Genomic DNA, 23,587 nt, shown 5'->3' with positions numbered 1-23,587 from the left:
TACCTCAAAACAATGGACAAAAAGTGCTTTAGTGTAGAGCTTCTTAAAGCTAGAAATAATCTGCTGGACTATAGCAGTAGTAGTTTTAGGGGAGGCGACCAACAGCTTAGGCTATTTGTGCCATTAGGGATGGACAGGAAAGGATGAAGAGAGGAGAGAAACTCAGTGTCTGGATTAGCCAACTCCAAACGAAAGGCGCCAAGGGGCCCGCAGCTTAACGTCTCATCCAACGTATGGCATAATCACTCAAAGTGCCTTCCACAAAGCACTTTGGTAGTACTTTGTGGAAGACAAGTAGGGATCGAGATACAACTGAAAAATATCTTCCACCTCCAGGATTCGAACCCGGGCCCTCTGGGTCGGAAGCAAATGAGTTAGCCACCACATCATCCTGATCCCCTGGTCTAAAGGCTTGAGTAACAGAGCGGTGGTGGTAGATAGAAACTGGATCTTGATGAATTTAAATTCCTCAAGGAGGTCATCTTGTAGACCTGGAGAATAGGCAGGAGCACTGTCCTTAACAAGTAAGACATAGAGTGGCAGATTTATCTCATGCACACAAGGACCAAACACTTCATTGATCCACTTAGTAAAATAGTCAGGGGTCATCCCAGTCTTGTTGCTGGACCTTCAGTTCACATTTAGTCTGATCTTACGGACTTGACACTCCTTGATGGACCATGGCATTTCTGGATGATAAACAAGCAATGGTTTCATTATTGAATCACTGCTTGAATTGGCACAAAACAGCAGCTGGAGATGGTCTTACATTGGCTTGTGGCCAGTCAATACATTCTCCTCGGATGTTACCTGTATTTAAGTTTCCTTCAGCATCTTTTTCCAGAAGAGACTTGTTTTGTCACAATTAAAAACCTGTCGCAGCAGGTAACCCTCAATCTACAAGCTTCTTGGAGTCACCAATGAAGTTCTCTGTTGCCATTGTGCCACTGCTGGCGGCATAATCATGTCTCAAAAAGCTGTGGATGCCGGTTCTTATCTTAAGTTTCTCGAACCATTCATGGGTTTCCTTAAATACTTCTTTAGCCATTGATGATTGTGGCATCTTCTTAACAAGGTCAGCAAAAATCATTTTTACCTTCTCACAAGTGAAATTGTGGTCAATAGTTTTGCATTGCATTTGCTTTTCATTTATCCATATGATAAGCAACCTTTCAACATCATTGAGAATATGTAACTATTGCATAGATATTCATGTAACTTTCTTTGAAGCATCTATCTCCTTAATCCTGTCCTTGTTCTTGAGGATATTGCAAAAGATTGATGTAGACCAATTATATGTCCATAATCCATACCCCTCATTTTTGCTTTTAAATGATTTTACTTTTCATTTCTATAGTTATTTTTATTCTTTAATGGATATCTTCTGGAGGCTTTTTCTTTGGGACATTTTTGCAAAGGTTATTAAACCTTGCACAATAAAGCATGCATAATATGCCTAAGCACAAGTTTGGTAAACTGTGTTATCACAAGCAATATTTAGGTGCTAGCGGAACAAGTCATTGAACACAGACTGATGTAGCAGGTGCACAATCCAAGACTCCCAGTCTCCTTGTCAATTTTTATGTGAAACATAGATTGTTGAGTGAGTCATTTTTTAATCACTATGCAAATTACTTGTTTTGCAAGCGCAAGAGAGACTGCACTATATGAGAGTTATTTGTCACATTACATCAAATAACTAAGGACATTTTATGTTAAGTTTATCTCTAAGCAAATTCCCAAACAACATGGTTTATGTACACAAAACTATTTTAAAATATTTATTCTCCTTAGAAAAAATATAGAATGAATTCACCAACACATATTTAACATTTATCTAAGATCTCCAGGACAACAGTGTCAAAGTTACCTCAATATGTGTCAAATGTTTACAGATTTGAGTTTGGTAGAAATAAAACATTTTCAATTAATTTATATAACAATTCAACAGCATAACAATACTCAACAGCACACCAAGTTCAGCAAGATAAAATGCCAATGATCAGTAAGGCCATTCAAACACAAGAGTTAACTTCTAATCTCTCAACTGGACTTCTTTTACACTAAAAAATATTCAGTACATCAAATGGTATTGGACATTTAAGTGACCATTAGCCATTGAAATAACATTCAAAGTAAAACAGGGATATAAGGATCTCAATAGTCAACAGTTAAAAGCTGATAAACTTGACTACCTTTCTTAATCAAGAAACCCTGTGTGTTGAGGGAAGTGAGAAAGGAAAAGAAGTCTGAAACCTGGATCCCACATGTTTTCACAACTTGTTTCATCTCAGCAATAGTGAACACAGAGCGAGATTGCATTTCAGCTAACCTCTGCAGAGCAGCAATAAATTTCTTCACCTGCAAGATTTTCAAAATGGCCTATTAGTACTACTGCCGAGGCTCTCAATTTCAATAATAATTTCTATATTAACTACATTTCTACAAAAGTATTTTAGGGTATGCCACAAATTCTCCCTTTTCATTATTCTTGAGTATATTGCAGGATTAGTTCATCATCAACGAACTATCAATGCTAAGATTGAGGTCAATGCAGCCATGGGTATTTCAAGGGGCACCAAAGAATAAATTGTAACCATGACCTAAATACAGCACCTGTAGACCTGACCCGATCCAGGCATTAACATTGAGTAGGGATAATAATCATTACTCATACAATTCCTTACCTTTCTTATCGTTTAATAATTAGAATTTATTGAACATCGCAAATAAATAATTCTCTTCAGCCATATTGTCAAGTTTTAAGCCTACTATCACTCACAATCCCAGCAATATTTTACTATCCAGGAAGCGTTTCATCAAGAGCAATTTGTAGAACAGTATTGTCTAACCACAGATTTGTTCTTTATATAAATTACATGGATGTTATTTTTTAAATATCCCCTTCAGATTAGTTTCTAGACTTTGACAGCCATTCCATTTATAATTTGCTCCAATCAGAGTAAGTCAGTCATCAGAACATATAATATCTCAATTCATAATATTTTAATCACTGTTTTGGCCTTCACCTTAATTATTAACCCATTTATGCTGCAGACCAAATTGATAATAAGCACCTCATCCAGATCTTGATCCCTGCTGACCAAATCAATAAAAATAGGCAGATTTTGAGATACCCAGAATATTAATGAGTCCACTTACGAGCCATAATGATACCACAGACAAACTGAAATTGTTAATTTTCACAGAAATAAAACAGCCCGTGAAAAGCACACATACCTGGGCATTACGATGGGTAGGCAGAGACAGTTGAAAATGTGCGTGATTAGCTGTATAATATTGATAAAATTTTACAAGTTTCACTGCACATATTGTTGAATCATTCATAATATAACTGTGGGTGCAATATGAGGTCGGCTCAAAAAGTTCCTGAACTTTATTTATTACAAAATAAAATACTTCACACACATATTATTGGTCAGGCTTCCTTTCAAAACTGCCTCCTCCCCAATGTATACACTTATCCCAAAGGTGTTTCTGCTTTTTGATATAGTCCTGGAACACTGCTTCTAGAATGCTCATAAGCTCCTCCGTCAAATTGTTCTCCATAATGGTGGCAGGTGGTTTTTGCCTGATTTTTTCTCTTAGGTATATCAAAATCCCCAGGTAGCACTTCATGTTAGCTGCCTGGCCTTTAGTTAAGTATTCATAATGCAAAACCCTTAGCATCGAAAAAAACAGTCAACATCACCTTGACATTCAAGCGAACTTGATAAGCGTTATGGGGGCGTCGGAATGTTTCATCAATCCATTGGGAAGATTGCACTTTTGTTTCACTGACATATCCATTAACCCATGAGTCATCACCCATTATGATCCTGGACAAGAAGGTTTGTTTCTCTTCAGCTCGATCAAACAGTTCTTGACAGATGAACTCCATGTTGTCTCTGGTCTGCGGTCATTAGGCGAGGCATGAATTAGGTAGCGACTTGATGCAGCCTCAATTTTTCAGTCAGGATTTCATAGCACGAACCAATCAAGATGTTCCCTGAGAGCCAAACATTGATTTGCACAAATGATATAGTTCACTTTCTCAATGTGGGGGTCATCAGTCGACGTTGATTGTTTGTTTGATTGATTGTTCCAGAATGCTCATTGTCTTCCCACCGATTGCCACCCCTTTTTGAGCCACGTAAACCAATCATAACATGCAGTACATATCATAGCATCCTCACCATGAGCCTAGGTAATCAAATCAAAAGTTTCCATTAAAAAATTTGCTAAGTTTCACACATAATTTCACATAACAACCCTGCTCCTTCATAGAGCTACTTTCCGTGGATCAGATGTTTTGCCGCACTTGATGAACACCCCTTCACAAAAACGGCCATAACTAATCAACAAAATAAGATATCAACATAGAGGTTGAAGACAGTTATTCAGGAAGTGTATGTAGACAAAACACCTCCAAGCAGATTAAAAAATAACCAAAGGGAGGCATGTCATTCAAAAAGTCTGGTAACTTTTTGAACAGACCTAGTATGAAGGCCTCATTTTCTAAAATTCAATTCAGATGTAAATCATAGGGCAAGAAACTGTACTTTAGGCATTACTCATCAAATTGATATCTTTGTTATGTACCATAATGATTATTCAGGATTCCACAAAATTTAAAAAAAGTGTAAGATAGATATAATAGGAAGAGCTAAGGGCATTTAAGAGTGCTAGATCCTGCAAGGGTTCTGCTGGGTTTTCATATACTGAAAAAGGGGGGCATAAAATACTTCTGAAATTGCCAACCTGGTTCTTGCTGCTCATTCCAGACCCATTCTGAGAGCGGCTAAAATCCAGACTTCCAAATTCATCAGCAAATGTGTCCACCAGGCTGCATCTCATTATTTCCACAACATCTAAAGCATCCCGCTCTGTTACATCTTCCCGGAGCTCAGCCTTGGCACGTGCCTGAAATCGTATTCAAAATGCATTAGGACTTCCTTCTCCAGCTTATCAAAACAATAGAAATAAATTTCCATTTTAAGGAGTAACAGAATACAAACAAGCCTAGAAAAGAATGGCTAGATTATTAAAAACTCATGCACTAAATTGAAAAAGAAATTGAAAGAGACTGATTGCTCTGAATGCACTGCCAACATGGTAAAAACAGTGGCCAGGTAGTCCTGGAAATTGGCAATAACTTACAAAGTGGAAAAATTAAAAATTGTACAGCAAATGTGGTATATATTCTACTGTTTCAAGCTTCACTTTGTGGAAGTATTTCATATCCATATTAAAAAGACTCGGTACTTTTCCACAGATTTTTACTGTAAGGTAAAACGCATCAGGTACCTCAGGTATCTGATGACGCTGCAAGTCGGTGAAATGTGCTGTACCTTATAATAAAAATCTTTGGAAAAGTACTGATTCTTTTTAATATGAATGTGGTACGGCTAAATTCAACCAAAGTTTGGGTAAATGTAATTGGTTTTCCTTGCATTTAATAACATTAATAAGCAATATAAAATTAAGAATTCAAAGACTAAACAGACTTCAAGATGCAAATTTTCCATATCAAATTTCCTATTTTTCTCAATGCCAATTCGTTTGCCATGGCAAGATAAATTAGCATATGGTTTTATGAGATAAAATGTAGAATATGATAGATCAGGTTTATCACACACATAACATAACTTCTCATTTAAATACCACAAAAAATAATACGTAGCAGAGATTGAAATCTTAACAACTGTGATAAATGTATTACTGAGTTTGTTCAGCTTCTCTAAACTATGAATTATGATAGGCAAGTTCAGAAAATGATTTATTCTAATCATCTCTACCAATATTATTTACCATATTTCTATTATGAAAGCTAGAGCTTCATGAAAATTCTGATTACAAATCCACATACTTCTGAAAGGCGAATGAGTGACTCCAGCTGCCGTGTAGTGACAGGTGTGCTGTCTGGACCCTGGTGCTTCTCTCGGAGCTGAAGATAGAAACGCCTGAGCACCTCCCCAGCCTGCGGACTCACCTTTGGGTAGACATACTTCCTCGCATATGCTATGTACTTTCTCAACAGCTGGTGTGGAATCACATCCAGTGATTCTCCGGGATTAACTTTAAGTCTCTCACTGCCAATCAACGACAGCAGAATTAAAAATTATGTAAACATCAAAACTATATGCACAATAGCATCCCTGTTCTAAATATCTAAAGATGAAAGATCCAAAGTTCACTTTCAAAATTCACTGGGACTTTTGAGCTTTCTATCAAGAATCAAATTATCTTAAGGGAATGTACCAGAATCACAATCAATAAATTCCTTGGACAAAACGTGGTTATTCTCAAAGGGCTTCCAATACATGCGTAAGGGCATTCCAAGACATGTTGATGCAGGCATGATTTTATAAAGTTATTTTCGAATTAACTTAATGAAGAGTAATTTTTCAAGGTTTGTTTAGAAAGAAAGAACACTTTTTCTTAACTGCTGCATCTACAATATAGCTACAAATATGGCATAAGATGAGTGAGGATATTTTTTTTAATTCAGTTTATTAATGTGAGGCTTCTATGCTAATATACTTGATGGTTCCAGGCTTCACTTCGTGGAATTGTGTGATATCCATATTAAAAGATTTTGTAATTTTCCAAAGGCTTAATTTTAAAATATTATTTATTCATGAATAAATGATATTTAATAATGAATAAATAATAAAAATGATAATAAATAAATAAAAAATTAAAAAAAATAAATAATGAATGATAATAAAAATGAATAAATAATATTAAAAATGCATAAGCTATTCAAGTTTGGGGTAAAATGCCAATGACAGTGAAAATGTTGTTTTTCAGAATTTTACCAGATTCATTACATAATATCTCCAGAAACCTTCAGTACATTTCACTATAACTTTCAAGAATGAAAGAAGATATGGTTTACAATAAGAATACAATAAAATATTAAAATAATTTTATTAAATATGGTAACAAAAAATTATTTATAATTTTGGAAAATTTTCAAAATTTTTAATAATACTGTTCAATAAAAAAATTAAGGACTAAAAACAACAGCTTACTATTGGCAAAGTATTAACTATATACATATTTCAATTAAATAAATAATAAAGTTTACAATTTATAGCATATTTATCAAAAGATATTTTTTCAAATTAAATGGTATTTCTGAGGGAGTAGAGGGCAAGAAAAATGGAAAGTCAATGGGTTAAGCATAAAAAAAGGGTGCTGTGCTGCTGTCTTCTTCATAAAATTTAATAAAATAAGGTTATTAAACTTCAGTGGATTCTTCTTAAACATGTAAAAGAGGATTGATAGTGGAGTGGAATATTGTGAAAATAGGCAAGAGGGGAAGGGGTTTAAATTAAGGAGGCTTAGGTGCACAGCTTGAGAGAGATTAAACCATATTTTCAAGAGGAAATTTAAGTATTTAAAGAGGAAGTCAAAATTTCAATGGGTGGAATTATTTTAATACTGGCTATTTGGAGATGGGGAATTAAAGGACAAAAGTTTTTTGAGTAGAAATGAAGGCTTTAATGTGTCCTCACTACTTGAAATTCATGCCCTGTACTAAGATGGAAACTAGGCTGGATATTTGATAAATTTACCTTTTCCTGGGGGAAGCAGAAAGTGATTTTTGTACAATAGGTTGTTTGGAGGAGAGGAGTACGAGTGAAGGAGGCAAGGAAGAAATATAGAAACAGGAATCTAGGGCCATTATTTAAGAATTATACACAGTATTTACTTTCTGGCCACGTTTCCCAATAATGATTCTATCAGTATGAGCCCACCTGAAAGGACGATCCAGGTCCAACAAGCTCTCATTTCCCTCTTCTCCAAGAGCTTTGCAAAGGCCTTGCACATTCTTCTTTAAGCCAGAGTGCAGGGCCATCACATGCTCTGATAGAAGGTTGTCCAAGTGCTGCATAAGAAACAATAAACGTATTAGAATCATCGGCCCCATTGCATTGGGAAGTCAACAAATACAGCATGCCCATTGAACTTACTCATTCAAATTCAATGGAAATTGTTCACCACAGAATTCTTCTTCACAAACACACACTCCATTTACTTTAAAATGGGCAATTAGACGTATGATTTCTGACATGAAATCTTATTGCAATAAAATAGTAAGTTTTGGTAGTAAAATTTTTCAATTTCTAACATACATGGAAGCTTGACTTGAAAAAAATCATTATTATATGATGCTATGGAATGGAGATAAATATATTCATTATTATTTAAAATCTATAAGTTCTTTCCTTTCTTTAAATGTTAACTTATACCAATGTTCATTATATTTTTATTCTGGAGAATTGCAGCCAGGGATTATTTTTATTCACAGCAATTTCTTGATAAATATTGACAAACTGCTGCTTAACTATATGAAACCCTGCATGCCTTCATTATATATTATCAATGAACGCAATTCGGTGATATACGTTTCCTAGAATCTAGCTGATATTTAAACTAAGAAACCATAAAATATACTCCATTAAAATGACTAAATATTCTCAAAAAATGGCCATCCACATCCCTTATTCTGAATAAAAACAACTCAATGGGCACATACCTCATTTGGCTGGTCCATGAGGATGAAAACAAGGTCAAATCTTGAGAGCAGTGGAGAAGCCAACTTCAAATTCTCTGAGACTGTTTTTCCACGATTGTAATGTCCCCCAACTGGATTCGCAGCTGCCAAGATAGAGGTCCTCGCAGGCAGGGTGCATAAGACACCTGCCTTGGCAACACTTATACACTGCTGCTCCATAGCCTCAAGAAGTGCCTGCACAAGAATTTAAAACACAAAAAAGTAGCCGTCATATTTATGACACTTCCAGGTGTTACATGGGAAGGTGAGGCATTCTACAGATTAACACTAACCCCACTGCTCACTCCAGTTAGCTGATTTTTGCTGCATACAGTCAGCGGGTACTACTTAGCCTGACTCCAAGATATTATCAGATATGAAAATGGTAGTGTGGTTTCTATTCTTATTACCAGAATCACTATTAATGGTATCATGCTCTATATACAGGGTAAGGTAAAGGGTCAGGTGGTAAAAAATTCTCTTTAAATGCCCTTATGAAATGGGGGTGCATCTTGTATGCAGTAAAATAGAGTACATTTTATTTATTTAACCAATTCATTGGAGTGAGATTGAGATTTCATAGTCCCTTCTTCCACCTAACCTTCTTACATTACATTTAAGATAATTACAAACACCCTAGGCCTAGGAAAATCCACCTAGGCGGGAATCAAACCCATGACCTCTGGGTTGGCAGGCAAGGATGTCACCCCAGCACCACCGGGACCGGCATGGTCCCATTGGCGGCGGGGTTTACTTCCACTACATGGTAGTGGAAGTAAAATTTGAAAGATATCATTTTGTTGTTATGCATTAGTTCATATGCATATGTACTAAGATTTTTTTTCTGTAAAAAATGCATATTTTTACTCTTTCTTGGGATTTACATTTGAACATGAGATTGGCATTTTGTGGTGATATTCACTAAAAGGCAGAACACGGCAAAAGGCCATCTCAAAGTTCGGTGACCAACATTACAGCTACTTCAAATCTGATCACAGGAATCAACTCCACCTTTGGTAGAGTTATAAAAAGTAATAATATTTGGTTTTTGTTTATTCTCATCAATCATGTCGTTATGATGATTAGGGGATATAATTAATAATGATCTAAATTTAATTGGAACATAAGGTACTACAGAGACTTCTTTGGTAAAACCAAACATAATTGACAATATGAGGGTCAGTCAAATGAAAACCTAATGGATGAACACACAGACCAGTCCATGCACCAACAAGGACATAACTCAACAACTCCACGCGCCTGCAAGTTGTCCCTATGCAGCTCTCCTACCACAGCAATGGCAGTATCGATACATAACAACAGTCTTGCCACCTTTTGTATGGAATGTGTGTCATGGTGGGTGTCGAGTTTTCATTTGAATGTCCCTTATAGCCCTCATTATTTTGATGGAAGAAATTTAACAGGTATCTCAGGTTCAATTCCTTACTAGAACTGGTTTTGATGTTGTCCACAAATATTTGAATAAGGAATACTGATTTTTCAATTATCAGTGTTTATTTTTCAATAAGTAAGGGAAATCAAATATTGAACAACATCATTAGGATATCTCGACTGATAATAAGAACCCTCAGGCTGGGTTCCAGCATATTTCAAATTCAATATAAGAGAAATTTCTTGAGACAACCACAACACATACTTTGATGCCATATTCTTGTGTCTTGTTGGGCAAATACTGATGAAAAGTGTCCCCAAAATGGAATGTACACATACATGGTCACATTAGCATCAGTTTACATTGAAGAGTAGTAGTAGTATTTAGGAGAGGCGACCGACAGCTGAGGTCATTTGTGCCATGCGGACAGGAAAGGATAAAGGGTGGAGAGAAACCCGGCATTGGCATTAGCCTACTCTTTGCGAAAGGTGCCAAGGGGTCCGCAGCTTAATGTCCCATCTGACGGACGGTGTACTCACTCAAAGTGCCCTCCACAAAGCACCTCAAGTAGGGATCGAGATACCTCTGAAAAATATTCAACACCGCCAGGATTTGAACCCGGGCCCTCTGGGTGGGAAGCCAGTACGCTTATATTGAAGAATACTCTCGTTACAATATATCAAATTGACAACAAAAACGATGTTGACGGAATGAGATACACTGAGGGAGATTGCATTGGTGCCTTCAGCATATAAAATGGGTACAAACATTAAAATCTTGAAAATAAGAAATGAAATGAGTAGGTTTGACCTGACACATGTAGTCATGATTTTATGAAATATGTATGAAGAAAGAAAATACAAACCTGATGCTGTGAAGACATCTTATCAAACTCATCAATGCAGCAGATACCTTGATCAGCCAGCACCAATGCCCCTGCCTCCAGAGCATAGTCTGATCCACTTTCCCTGGTCAGGGTTACCGTCAGACCTGAAGCTGTGCTTGTATTGCCACACACATACACCCCTAGACAAAGCAAAGACACCTATCATCAATGCATGCACATTCTTAAACTCAAACAAGACAATATTGGGATAGCAATTAGGAGCATGGATAATTATTCCTCATTTTCGCAGGGATTGAAATTTGTTTTTTTTGTTATAAAGGAATGTTATTTTTTGGATATTATTTGTTATTACATGGATAAAAATGAAAGCACACAGTTCACACCCCAATTTGTCTAAGGAGATAATGGGGAGGAAAAACATTTTTCATCGCCTTTTATGGTGCCAATTATATTAACATTTTCACATTAACCAGGGATTTAATTCACTTTCCACATAATCTGATGAGGGTGGTGATTTAGATGCTTAAATTCTCATTCGCTAGCAGTTGGAGTCTTTTTATCTTCACAAGTTAAATCAGGCAAATAGTCCTTGATTAAAAGCATACATTTTTCTTTCTGTTCTATTCTTAAAATCAGAAACAAAAAGCAAGTCATTATTCGCTAAAGAAATACATATAAATATTTAAAAACGTCAAAATCGTCATCATAGACAATTAATCTTAAGACTGCTTCAGGCTAATCAGCAGCTCTCCAAGCTTCCCTCGCCTTACTCTTAGCAGTTTCTCACACCAAAATATTTCATTGCCTGCTCCTCATACTTACTTTATCTGGGTCTTTCCCCAGAAAATCCTCCCATCTGTGGATATTTCAATTACCTATGGTCTCACGTCTCAGGATGTATGCAGTTTATTCACCTCTTCTCATTAAAATTTTTCTTCCCTTTTTACCTTCTGAAGTACTACTTCATTTGTTAATCCAATTCATTTTCATCTACAGCATCACATTTCCAATGGTTTTAAATCATATCTTTTCAATTGTATCTACTTCCATGCATCACAGCTTTAGAAAAATCAAACCAATTTCTCATTCAATCTACCCATTTTACTATGGTGATTCACTTGGAGAACAAAATCTCCATCCCTCCGGCTTTTTTTCAATCTTCCTTCCTCCTAGGTGGTAGTTACCTTTACCTCACAAGCAGAGGAAATCAAACTATACACATAAGTTTTGATTAACCATTCCCTTAAGCCTACACTAGTAATTTGCCATGGTATATGTTTCTTCTGGTAGAAAGCCCTCTTTTCTGCTCTATTTGGTGGTATTGGTTTTACTTTTGGGTGAAAAAAAAACAATTTCTCCATGTTTTCTTATTATTTTTAAACTTTATCACCTTTCATTTTCTATTTTATTTCTTCACAAGTAATGCTTGAAATATCATGATGTATAGTTCAAGAAATCATGAAGCCATCACAAGAGCATAATTTCTTCACCTCAGTCTTCCTTTCTCATGCCCTATTAAATGTCTTACTTCACTTGGTCAGATGGTTTGCCCAAGAAAACTGTTGACTAAAGATTAGGTTCAACAACTCAAGTTCTTGACAGATGGTTAAGGCCGATACTTTGTGGAATTCAATTTGCAAAGCACAAAGAAAGAATCAAATTTCCTGTGGAAATGCAAAGTCTTTGATTCTTTCTTCATGCTTTACAACTAGAGTTCTTAATCAAATTACAGCACTAACCCATACTATCATACCCAATCACTCATCTTCCCCTGCCACTACTGAAGGGTCATCCAATCCACTTTTACTCTGTGAAAGACAATATAATTAAATAGGAGAGTGCCCTTTACTGAGTGGAGAACTATAGTAAACCCAATCTTAAAGTTGATTCTTCTAGGAACATTGCTTTTAGTTTCCACAATACTACTTGCATTTTCTGCACTAAGGAAATAAGACCAAATTGACAAATCTAACATTAGAGTGTAAACTAGGCTGTGTGAAAGTAGTGCCTTATGCCTAATTTAATCCTTTGGGCCTTGATTATTTGAACTACTAGGCCTCAAAAGTAAGTTGTTTAATATGAAGCCTGTCCAGAAAGGATCCAGCCATACAATATTTTGGGAAAATAGCCTACATGGAACAATTAGCCTGCAGTCCCTTTCGAGGTGCTCCCTTTGGAACCTCACGCACTTTTCCCAGTATCTATTCCACTTCTCAAAATGATCGCTGAAGTCCTTTTCCAGAATGGTCATCAGTTGCCTTGTTCTTTTAACTTGCCTATGTCAAGAATTTTGTGCTGGAGGGGCAGGAGACTTGCTCCAAGTCACAAACAATGACCCAGGTTTTCTAAAAAAATATCATAACTGGCGATGGGTCATGGGTCTACCATTGTGACCCTGAAAAAAAGGCCAGTCTTCCTAACAGTCATTTGATGAGATAAAGGAGAATTCAAGGCAGCTGATCATCATTCCAAGAAAGAACTTTGGTGGATTGTTTTGAAAAGTGGAAGAGGCAAGTATATGTGTGAGGTCTCAAAAGGAGTACTTCTAAAGGGGTTAAGACCTCCTCGTTCTCAATAGGCTACTCTGCATATAATGCATGACTGGATCCTTTCCAGGCAGGCCTCATACATCTTTTAATTAATCTTTCTATACCACATTCCATGATATGGAGTTAAATGATCATTGTAACATATTGAGGTATTTATTACTATTATAAGACCATTTATGAACAAATCATTCACATAGCCTTTTAAATTGAATCGTTGCTTTCAGAAATGAACCACTGAAGGATATCCAAGTAAAAACAATTCAAAACAAAGCTAAACAACATATCTAATTCAAAACAATGCAATAAAAAGAGCAGGAGTAATTTTAAATGTTACACTTAAAGAGCCAATGCCAACTATGAAAATCAATGGTTGACAACCGGTATTATTCATTTTTGTAATTTTTTAAATATTGATAAACAAAAAGAAGCAATTTTTTATCAAACCACTAAGTTTACAATGTAAAAAATACCATTACAATAAGAATCACTCAATATGGTTGAGTTAAATGACTACCATAGATTAATCAAGAACAGAGTTTTGAACTCAAACCAATTACCCCTTGGAGCTACACTTGCACAAGCCTGCAGCATCTGGGACTTCCCAAGGCCAGGATCACCAACTACAAGAATGTGAGGGTCTGATCTGCTATCCAGGGACCCATTCGAGGAAGCAGCAATCAATGAATTGCTGTGACTTCCACCAAAGAGGCCAAGGAGGAGGCCAGCTTTCACCATTTCATGGCTATAGATGGCAGGACAAAGGGAGGCAACTAGCAGGCGGAACAGCTTCGGTTGGGAGTGAATTTCCTAGAACAACAAGATATTACAGGTACAATTTACTTGGGTCTTAAAGGTATTAATCACAATCACTAACTATTAGCAAGGAACATTTGATGTATCAGGGAATCATAATAAGAGTGACAATTATCAGTGACATGGTAGTCCGTTGCTCAATAAATCTTAGAAAATCCAAGAGCTGGTGTTCATAGTATCAGAAAAGGTTTGCTTTTAGTAAGCCTGATATCTCACTAGACTGCTTTTATAGTTTCAGCAATGTCCACCTCTTGGTTCCATTTTCATAGTCGAGTAAAGCAACAAACTTTCGTATAAGATCGTAGGTTTTCGCGGCGTTCAGATAAAAGACTCTCCATTCTCGGGATGTCACCGCGTAGGTTGTTTTTTTACATGCTTAAAGCAAATTAAATTGAAAAAATTACCCAAAATAATGTTTTTCTGTTTTTTCCTAAGAACTTAAAATGTTAGCCTTAAAATGCTATGCAACAATCCCCTGCAGAAGAGGAACTATGACTAGACAAAAATTAATTTCAAACACTAAAAAGACAAAAAATGGAAAATAGAATTATTTTTTTGGTATTATGGGATTGATTAATAAAAACACAAAGTTGGGATTTGGAATTAATCCAATTTACATCCATGTTGAACATAAGACAATAGAGTGAATCCAAGAGTACATTTAATAACCACAATTGCACTTATGACTTTAAAGTAACTTAGAACTTTATATTTTAGGAGAATTTAGGGTAATAATTTTTGCAATCAATAAATATTCACAGACAAACAATATTACGACCCAGTAACTGTCACACTGAACAGGAAAAATTTTTCATCTTGGCTAAAGATTTTCAATCACTAACAAATTCCACAAAAATATGGTGAAGAAAATCTGAAAAGTTTCATTTCCATTGAAGAATTGGAGAACCTGAGATTTTATATGCATATGGCTGCTGGTAACCTGATGATGATGCCTAAGCGTTGGAACTAGTAGTACCATAATAAAGAGAAGTGGAAAAATACATTGTGTTCTTTATTTCATGAACAGTGAACAGATGATCGTGAAGAGATGAGGTTCAGCTATGAGTTTAATATGCACCTTATACATCTCTCAAAATCACAACAAAGATGTTATGGATAAGAAAATTTTTTACTCTTGAAAATTAATTTTCCATATCAATAGGCCAGCTGGACCGAAATATACATTTTTTGGGATATGCTCGGAATACTCAATATGTGAGCACCCTATTATGCTGGGCATATCATTCACCAAAGTACCTCAAAGGAAAAAATTAAAATTGTATGCTGATTTAATTGAAATCCATTATTTCCACACATTCAAATTTTGAATTGAAAACAACACAAAGTAAGCATCAAAGCAAAGATATCTCTACATTTCACAATTTTCTTTGCTATTTGTGATAGCTGCAAGGGTTCAATTCCCTAAAACCTGAACTAAAATATTCAAATAAACAAGAACCATTAATTGCAATGGCTACATCTTTCATTATTGATTTATTTAAATATATTTGCAAAGCAGAAGTAATTTACACTCACTGCTAAAAATATACCAGTGGTGAATACAATTTCAAGAAATAAATTACCTGAATAGCATAATAGTCCTTCACATTGAATTCAATCCCAGCTCCTGAAGTCCTGCCAGCAAGAGTACAACTCTTACTATTCTGGATGGAAATGCCCTCAATATAAATGAAATACATGCTGGGAGCATTCTTTTTCACATTCTCTGCTGTATTTCTCACCTAAAAATGCCAATGCATGCACGAGATTATTTTAAGAAGCAGAATTTAAATTTATTCACTTTATACAAAAATATCAAAATCAACATAGATACCCTAAAGCCTAGTGCCGAAGGCATAGTAACCTTGAACTTCCATTGGCCCACTTAAACCTCTGATCCAGCAAAAAAGGAGGGAAAGAATTAAATGTTGTTACCCAGATAGTAAATTAAGATTGGCATAAGTCTAGCAATCACATTTCTTAAACTCACCTTGAAGGAGGAGCCCTGTATTAAGGTGGTCAACTAATGAATGGCATTATGTCCAAAAGTATGAACAAAAATTTGTTTGAATGGTGCAGAAACATGATCACTGAATAAATACACTTAGTATTTTTTCACTCAAAAAACTTTATTATACTACTATCAGTTTTGACACATAGTATCATCATCATGCATATTTATTCAGTGATCATGACATTTCGCTAACTAAGGGCTCATACCATCAAATTCAGAAACATGATGGTTGAAGCAAGATGAAGAGACATAGATTGGAGTCTTTTTTTAATTTGGTGGAGGAGAAAGGTAAAAAAGGTAAATTGGATGGAAAAATCTAACATAGTGCCAGGTATGGTTGGGGAGGAGAGGGGGTTGCTCCGAGAAATCAAACGGAGGCAGGAGAAGTGGTTGCCAAGCACTGTGATAGGTGATGGAATGCATGATTCAGTGACAGAGAGGAGGATGTTGGGCAAGCTATGCATGGAGAAGATAAGGCTGGGAAAGTTGAACAGAATGAAGGGAGATAGAAGTATACGGAATTGAAGAAGAGTTTCATCTAGTATGGGATATCAGGCTTTGTATTTTTGGATGGAACTGGGAAGTGTAGCAAAGATCATTCTGTATCCATGCAAAGTCTACATATAGGTAGACCAACAATTGTAGTGGTGATAATTCAAGGTTAAGATGATAAACCCTTTTGTGCTATTTCCTATATGATTAAGTGTTGGTAAATTGATTTAACAAAAAGAAGTCACAGATTTTGAGACAATAGTTTTTTGCAATATGTGGAGATCAGAAATTACACCTTCATATTGTACAATGGAGCTCTTTAATACCTAAGTTTATATGATGTTTCGTGGAACAACTGTGAATTACACATTAAGTTTGCCATTTAAATTAAGTTTGCAAGAGACGAGATCAGGGTATCATATTTAATTATGGACACAGATTGTTTTCTGCACAATGAAAAGCATGCAAATTCATATTCTAATGGCTAGGGATTGCTCTTAGTTTAGAATTCTACAGCACAGTGAACTCTGATTAGGACATTTTTTGACGGCATGTTTTCCTCAATGACATATCCAAGTTCAAATCCCAACCCAAACAAATAATAATGATCAGTATGTTTTGGTTACCACTTTTGTATCTTAGACGAAAGATAAATATTAAAATTTTTTTGAGGCACACCAAAATTTTACAAAAACATTTTTTGCCAATTGACCCACCTAATCACAATGCTGGGAAGAACAAAGGATAAATATGCTAATGTGCAACAGTCAATGCCAACCCTTGAAACATGGCCGGAAAGTAATTAATTAGTAGTTGGTGCATGGTATGAATGATGACTTGCAGAAAGTTTGGTACCTACAATGTAAAGATCTTCAGCACACCAATTATACGCAGAAACAAACAGAAAGAAGGGGGGTTCTTTCCCCTACACGAGGAACGTAAGAAAGATGGGTCATTGTAAACGCAAAGGTTGAAAATAAGATAGACGTGGGTCCTTCACTAATTCCACAGACAATCCAAGAGATGGTACTAATATTATTGGAAAAGGTTTGCCTTTACTTAGCCTCATCTCTCACTAGACTACATTCAGAGTTTTCAGCTTTATTCGTCATGTGGTTTCATTTTCATAGTTGACTGACGCAACAAACTATTGCCTAGTTAGAAAAATGAAAAAAAAAGTGTTTTGAGCAGTTATTTAACACTTCCATTTAAATGGCTTAACACGAAATGGGTCAAAGCCAAATTGGATGAAGTTCATGACACATCTGCTCTTGTGTTGGGTACTTTTAATAATTCGGTCAATGAGTTTAAACATGGTATCATATCCACAAATGATGAACAACGATCAGGACATCCAGCAGAAGGGACTTCTGCAATGATTGAAAAATTCCACAATGTTTTTGGATGATCGTTGAAACAAAGTTCACGAAATAGTTGAGACCATAGGCATATCACCAATAACAGTGTTTTCAATTTTGCACGCAAAATTTGGTGTGAAGAAACCTCTGTAAGACGAGTGCTGTGTTTGTTCTCAGTGGAGAATAAATACAATCATGATGTTGATTCGGAAGCTGCTTTGGCACTAATCATTGCAATCCTGATGACTTTGTGTTGATACTTAACTGTGGGTATGCTAAAACACTTCAAATACAGAGGAATAGTCAAAACAGTAGGTTTCTAAAGGTGATCTGGCTTCTAAAAGGTGAAGACAGTGAAGTTGGCCAATAAAGTAATGGCTATAGTTGAGCTAAGAAATCACGAAAAAAGTTGGCTTCCCACCCAGAGGGCCCGGGTTCAAATCCCGGCGGTGTTGAATGTTTTTCAGTGGTATCTCAATCCCTACTTGAGGTGCTTTGTGTAGGGCACTTTGAGTAACTACGCCGTCCGTCGGATGGGACGTTAAGCTGTGGACCCCTTGGCGCCTTTCGTAAAGAGTAGGCTAATGCCGACACCGGGTTTCTCTCCACCCTCCATCCTTTCCTGCTCATCTCCTATGGTGCAAATGACCTCAGCTGTCGGTCGCCTCCCCTAAATACTACTACTACTACGAAAAAAGTCCTCACTTGACAAAGAAAAAAATTCTCTTCCATCCAGACAATGCAAAGGTGCACAGATAAGCATTTTTAATGGTGAACATCATGGAATTAAAGTTTGAATTATTACAACATCCACTGTATTTACCAAATTTGGCCCCCAGCGACTTGTTTATTTCCAAACTTGAAAAAATGACTTTGCAGAAAACAATTCAGGTCAAACAAGAACTCACCAGCACAGATACATATTTTCAGGGCCTTCCGAAATCCTACTTTTTGGACGGCTTAAAAAAGTCAGAGATAGGTTGGGAAATTTGTATCAAGTTAAAAGGTGATGTTGAAAAATTTTTAAAAAATCTAAACAAAATAATTTATTTTTTCCTAAATGCTTTTTAAGTGACCCACATAGGTACAAAGCAAATAGTAGGAAATAAATACGCAATTGATATTTATTCTTCTTTAAAAGAATATTATATATCATACTTTCTCCTTCTACTTAATGTTCGATGTTCAATGAAAAACTTAAAGACTATTGTTATTACTAGTCAAATATTGAGCAAACCTTGACAACTCCTGAGATGGTGACAACATCTCCAGGTACACAGGAATCAACTAAATCTTCAGTCAATTCACATTCCACAGTTCTTGGAACACGCCCACCTTCCCTCTGAAAATAAATCACCCAATTATTAGAAATTGACAGCAATAAAGGCAAGACAACAGCAGCAGGGTCAGTGTTTACTTCTGTAAGAGCAGTGTGACTGAACCTTCAGGTTTAACTTCCTATGAAATTGATTGCCTCCCTTCTTTTAACCATTCAAACTACCTCTAGCTCTTCTACATGGAATAACAGTCTCTGCATAAGCCTAATGTAGTATTACATAGACCTCAGATGACAATTTGTTCAGATGACACAATACTAGAGCCAAATCAATTAACCTTGTCCCACATTCAAATTAGCTCTAAATATAACATTAAATATTTGCACAGTAAATTATGTGAATAAAAACTTGATGATCACTCTTCATTGAACAACCCTTGTGTATCGAGTATACTGCGTCTACTCCGGTAACATGTCTACAGATCTTACTATTATATGAAATATTGACATAATATAACAAAGTACATATTTATGTTTAACTCAAAGAGTTAATTGCTTTCCTTCAAATTTCCAATTGTAAGCCATGAAATTTCCATTTAAGCCATTAAAATGCAGTGAAGTTAGAGAAAAAAAACACTAAATGAATGAAAGGACTCATACCTGATCATCTCCCAGGATTTCCTGTAGTCTCACCGACTGCCAATTGACTGTCTGTGTGAGTGGAGATGAGCGCTGGGGGGAGAATGTCTTGCTTCGGCAAGCATTAGTTATACACTTGTGGGGCTGAGTGAACACACCCTCTGGCTGACGGACACACTGTACCTTTTGGCAATTGCTGCACTCAAAAGCCAACCAATCACATAGTAGTTTGATATTGCCAGCTCGAATTATAGTGCCACGAATGGATACCAGCTTCCCTGAAAAAAAATTCAAAGTTCTATTTATAACAATATTTGTTTATCTTAGAAAGACAATGATGAATAAGAGTGAGTGGTGGTCACAGAATATATTACTGACATGGGAATATTGTATTACAAACTGAGTTGTATTGTATTTTATAAATGCAGCCATAGGCAGGGCTGATGGGGGAGAGGGAATGGGCAACGGCTCACCTTGGATCATGAAAGGAAGCACAATATCCATCACCACTCAGCCACTGGCTTATTTCTGATTACTGTTTTCACAGATAAGGAACCTGAGAGAGTCTGTGATACCAAACATTTAACATTTTCCCCAAAAGTTAACTTTATGGCATGACTTAGTTATATAGTACAACTACATCAATCATATAGATGAGATTTCTAAAAAATAAGCACTTGTTTCAATTTAACACACATATTAACAGTGTTAATAGTACCTCAAGTGACATTTATTCTTGCATAGTACACATGTTGGCTTATTCTACTCTAACAACCTGCATCCTTCAACTTTATTTGTATGAGAGCACTTATATAATACTACAGAAACTGCTTGTGTTAAAAATATGACCTGGTTCATTGCATTAACAAACACAATTATCATTCATCATATTTTCTTTTAACTTCGCAATTTCCAAAATGAGAATTCAAAACGAAAATAACTACATTTTCACAATCCATCAAAAGTTACTCTAAGGGCGTGGGTTTTGGGACTTAAGTCAGCTAATGTAATGCACGGCTTGCTCATTCCTTCATATTCAACACATCTGTTGATAACAAAATTGACACATTTTCAATGGGTCAATTTAGCTTTGGGTCTTAGCATTTACAAATATTTTCAGCTAAATTTCACTGTTTGCTGTGAACCAGTTCGATATATTTCATGCTACTAATTATGGATTTGAATTTAAACTAGGCTAAATCAAAGAGTATTTAGTTAATAAAATATGAGTTGGAGAAGAGATATTTTTTTTTGTTCTGAGCACCTTTTCCTCGGTGCCTTCATTTTCCTCCCATTTCATAAGATATGTAACACCAACACATTTTCGCTCATATTTTTCATTGGAAGAGAATTTTTCTCATGGATTTACCTGCATTTCCTGTCTATTGAGGAATATAAAAGATTACATTTAAGAGAAAGATGCTAATATATTTTTATTTTTCTCATTGGGGATGAGATAATTTTTGCAAACTACTGCCTTTCCAGCCTTAGGGTGTAACTTTATAACATTTTTTTTCCTTCAGAAGCAGACATAAGGCGGAATGCAGTTTCAACAATTAGATAATTTGTTTAAGAACAGCTGATCCTTTTAAATGTCTGGAATCTCAATAGTCACTATGAACCAACTCATCTCAAGGGTTAAGAACTAGCTAATAGAATGAAAGGTGCGAGTTATTCTATCAAAAACTCTTTTGTCCTTCTTATTGCCAAGTACATATTATTTCTCATGGATACATCATTTAGATACAATCACTCAAGACTGACACTACTAGATTATATGATTTCTTAAGAATGCTTTAAAAGTTAGAGATATGTTATTTCATTAAATATTTTTCTTGTAACAGATATGGTACTTATCTCACTAAAAATTCTAAAAACAAATTAATACCAATAGAACTTAAAGACATATTGGGCAATAAAGACTGCAAATGCCTAAGCGACCTTTTTTAGTTACATAAAAATACATGATTGCGATTATTTATTCAGATTTTTTCCCAATTATAAATTCTATAGTAAAATCTATAACCATTATTTTTTAATCACATCACTTCTAAAATCATTCCTCCTTTCTCGCCAGTGACTGTATCATATATAGCTAACAAATTCAGTTTGTGTCTGAGTTTAAATCTACTACCACATACTAATACTTTCCCTTTGCTATCATATGTACCAATACTCTTCCAACAACATATTGAAGGCTTCCATTTTCAATGCACCTCTTACAGATAATATAATTCTTCACCACACCACCTCCACCACACCATGGATGGGAAACACTAATGCAACTCTTTTAAAATAAATAAAAAATTTCTTAAACAAAAGACATACCAAAAGAAGCCAAACAAATTCAAATTCTGCCCTTTCCTATTACCATAATAGTTGGTTTTCAGATTCTTCAAAAGAATAACTGGCTCATAATTGAGAACTCGAGCACGAATGATTGGTATATCCAAAGGAGAAAATGAATCTTTTTCAGCATCAGGAAGATTTGCAAGAAATTCATCATCCATCGCCGTGCTAACAATCTGAAAAAAGGCAGGGAATGTATTTAAATCAATTGTTGAGGGTTTTAAAGAAGGTGAAGGTGTGACTAAAATGCACAATCACACCCATTTGTGTGAAAATATCATCAGAAAAGTTATCCTAATAATAAGCAAGCAAAACTTGGGATCGGAATCAATATTCATTATCCATTTACAAAGAAAATGTTTCACCTGGTGCATGGCAATTCCTAAACAGCTTAAGGAATGCTCGGGCATATCACATAAATCATTTTCAAAACCGGGCCAATTTTTCATGAATTCTTCATCAGCAACCAGTTTCTTAAAGTCAACACTGAAGGCTCTTCTCTCCTCAATTTCTACCGGCGGGTACAACTTGCTATGCTTCTTAATAAAATTCTCCACAGCCTTTATTTTATCCAAGGTTGTTGATTTTTCCTTAAAATCTGATTAAACAAAGAAGGAGAGTATTATCTTTAAAGAACAATGTTTACACAAAACTTGAATTTTAAACATGAAGAAAATATTAACTTACTTTCTTGCGGAAAATACAGCTTCCAACCACGATATGGACCTTCTTTAACTTTGAACGTATCCACTATTAATGTTTGATCATAACTGTCGTTCAGATATAGAGGTGATACAAAGTCAGTGGCATTCTCATTTTCCGAAGAACGTCCTTCATGGCAGTACATGGAGCATTAAAATAAGGTTAATTGAATAACTATCAAATTCAAGAAGACATAATCAAATCCACACAATTAAACATAGTCGTAAATAATTTATGGCAGAAAATCAATCATTCAAACATGTCAAATACTGAAAAACACACTCTTAAACGATACATACTGAGCGTCATTTTGATTATGCTTTGCCAATTTGATTTAATCTGAACACTATTCTTAAATTTTATCAACATACCATTTTTATTTCCTTTTCCTGGCTGTCGAAAATTTTTGGGTTTATACCAGTTATTACGTCCGCGGTATCCTCCACGTCCTCTCCCACGCCACTTAAAGCCTCTGTTAGATGGATTAGCACTCATTCTCAACTTTAAGAACTAATTTACAATATTTATTACATGTCACAGTTGTTTTCCGAATCTAATTACTCACAATACTTTTCCAAATTTCTAAAAC

The 23,587-nt window shown here is 35.6% G+C and overlaps 1 protein-coding gene across 1 annotated transcript; it reads right to left on the bottom strand.

Moving 5' to 3' along the window:
• Positions 1–1,486: 1,486 nt before the first annotated feature.
• Positions 1,487–23,543, bottom strand: rec (minichromosome maintenance 8 factor recombination-defective). Its single transcript, XM_071597303.1, has 14 exons — positions 23,370–23,543; positions 22,984–23,127; positions 22,662–22,894; positions 22,319–22,472; positions 19,969–20,225; positions 19,270–19,374; positions 15,752–15,910; positions 13,913–14,162; positions 10,825–10,985; positions 8,549–8,761; positions 7,767–7,897; positions 5,870–6,092; positions 4,762–4,923; positions 1,487–2,361 (listed from the first exon to the last, which is right to left on the bottom strand). The coding sequence occupies exons 1-14, from the start codon at positions 23,491–23,493 to the stop codon at positions 2,158–2,160; spliced, it is 2,520 nt and encodes an 839-aa protein (XP_071453404.1). The 5' UTR covers positions 23,494–23,543; the 3' UTR covers positions 1,487–2,157.
• Between the last annotated feature and the right edge of the window lie 44 nt (positions 23,544–23,587).

Source organism: Hetaerina americana, unplaced genomic scaffold (genome assembly GCF_022747635.1).
Source record: "Hetaerina americana unplaced genomic scaffold, ioHetAmer1.1.p SCAF_10, whole genome shotgun sequence".
In the NCBI taxonomy this organism is placed as follows: domain Eukaryota; kingdom Metazoa; phylum Arthropoda; class Insecta; order Odonata; family Calopterygidae; genus Hetaerina; species Hetaerina americana.
Note: the sequence above shows the minus strand (reverse complement) of the source record. Positions and strands in the feature narration are given on the sequence as shown.

What these genes read in the sequence shown, in the direction of transcription:
- rec (XM_071597303.1), bottom strand. Translation starts at nt 23,493, where the DNA reads ATGAGTGCTAATCCATCTAACAGAGGCTTTAAGTGGCGTGGGAGAGGA. An exon ending in AAATCCTGGGAGATGATCAG is followed by an intron (nt 19,375 to 19,968) that starts GTATGAGTCCTT and finishes ATTTATTTTCAG; the next exon opens with AGGGAAGGTGGGCGTGTTCC. An exon ending in GAATGAGCAGCAAGAACCAG is followed by an intron (nt 2,362 to 4,761) that starts GTTGGCAATTTC and finishes AAAATCTTGCAG; the next exon opens with GTGAAGAAATTTATTGCTGC.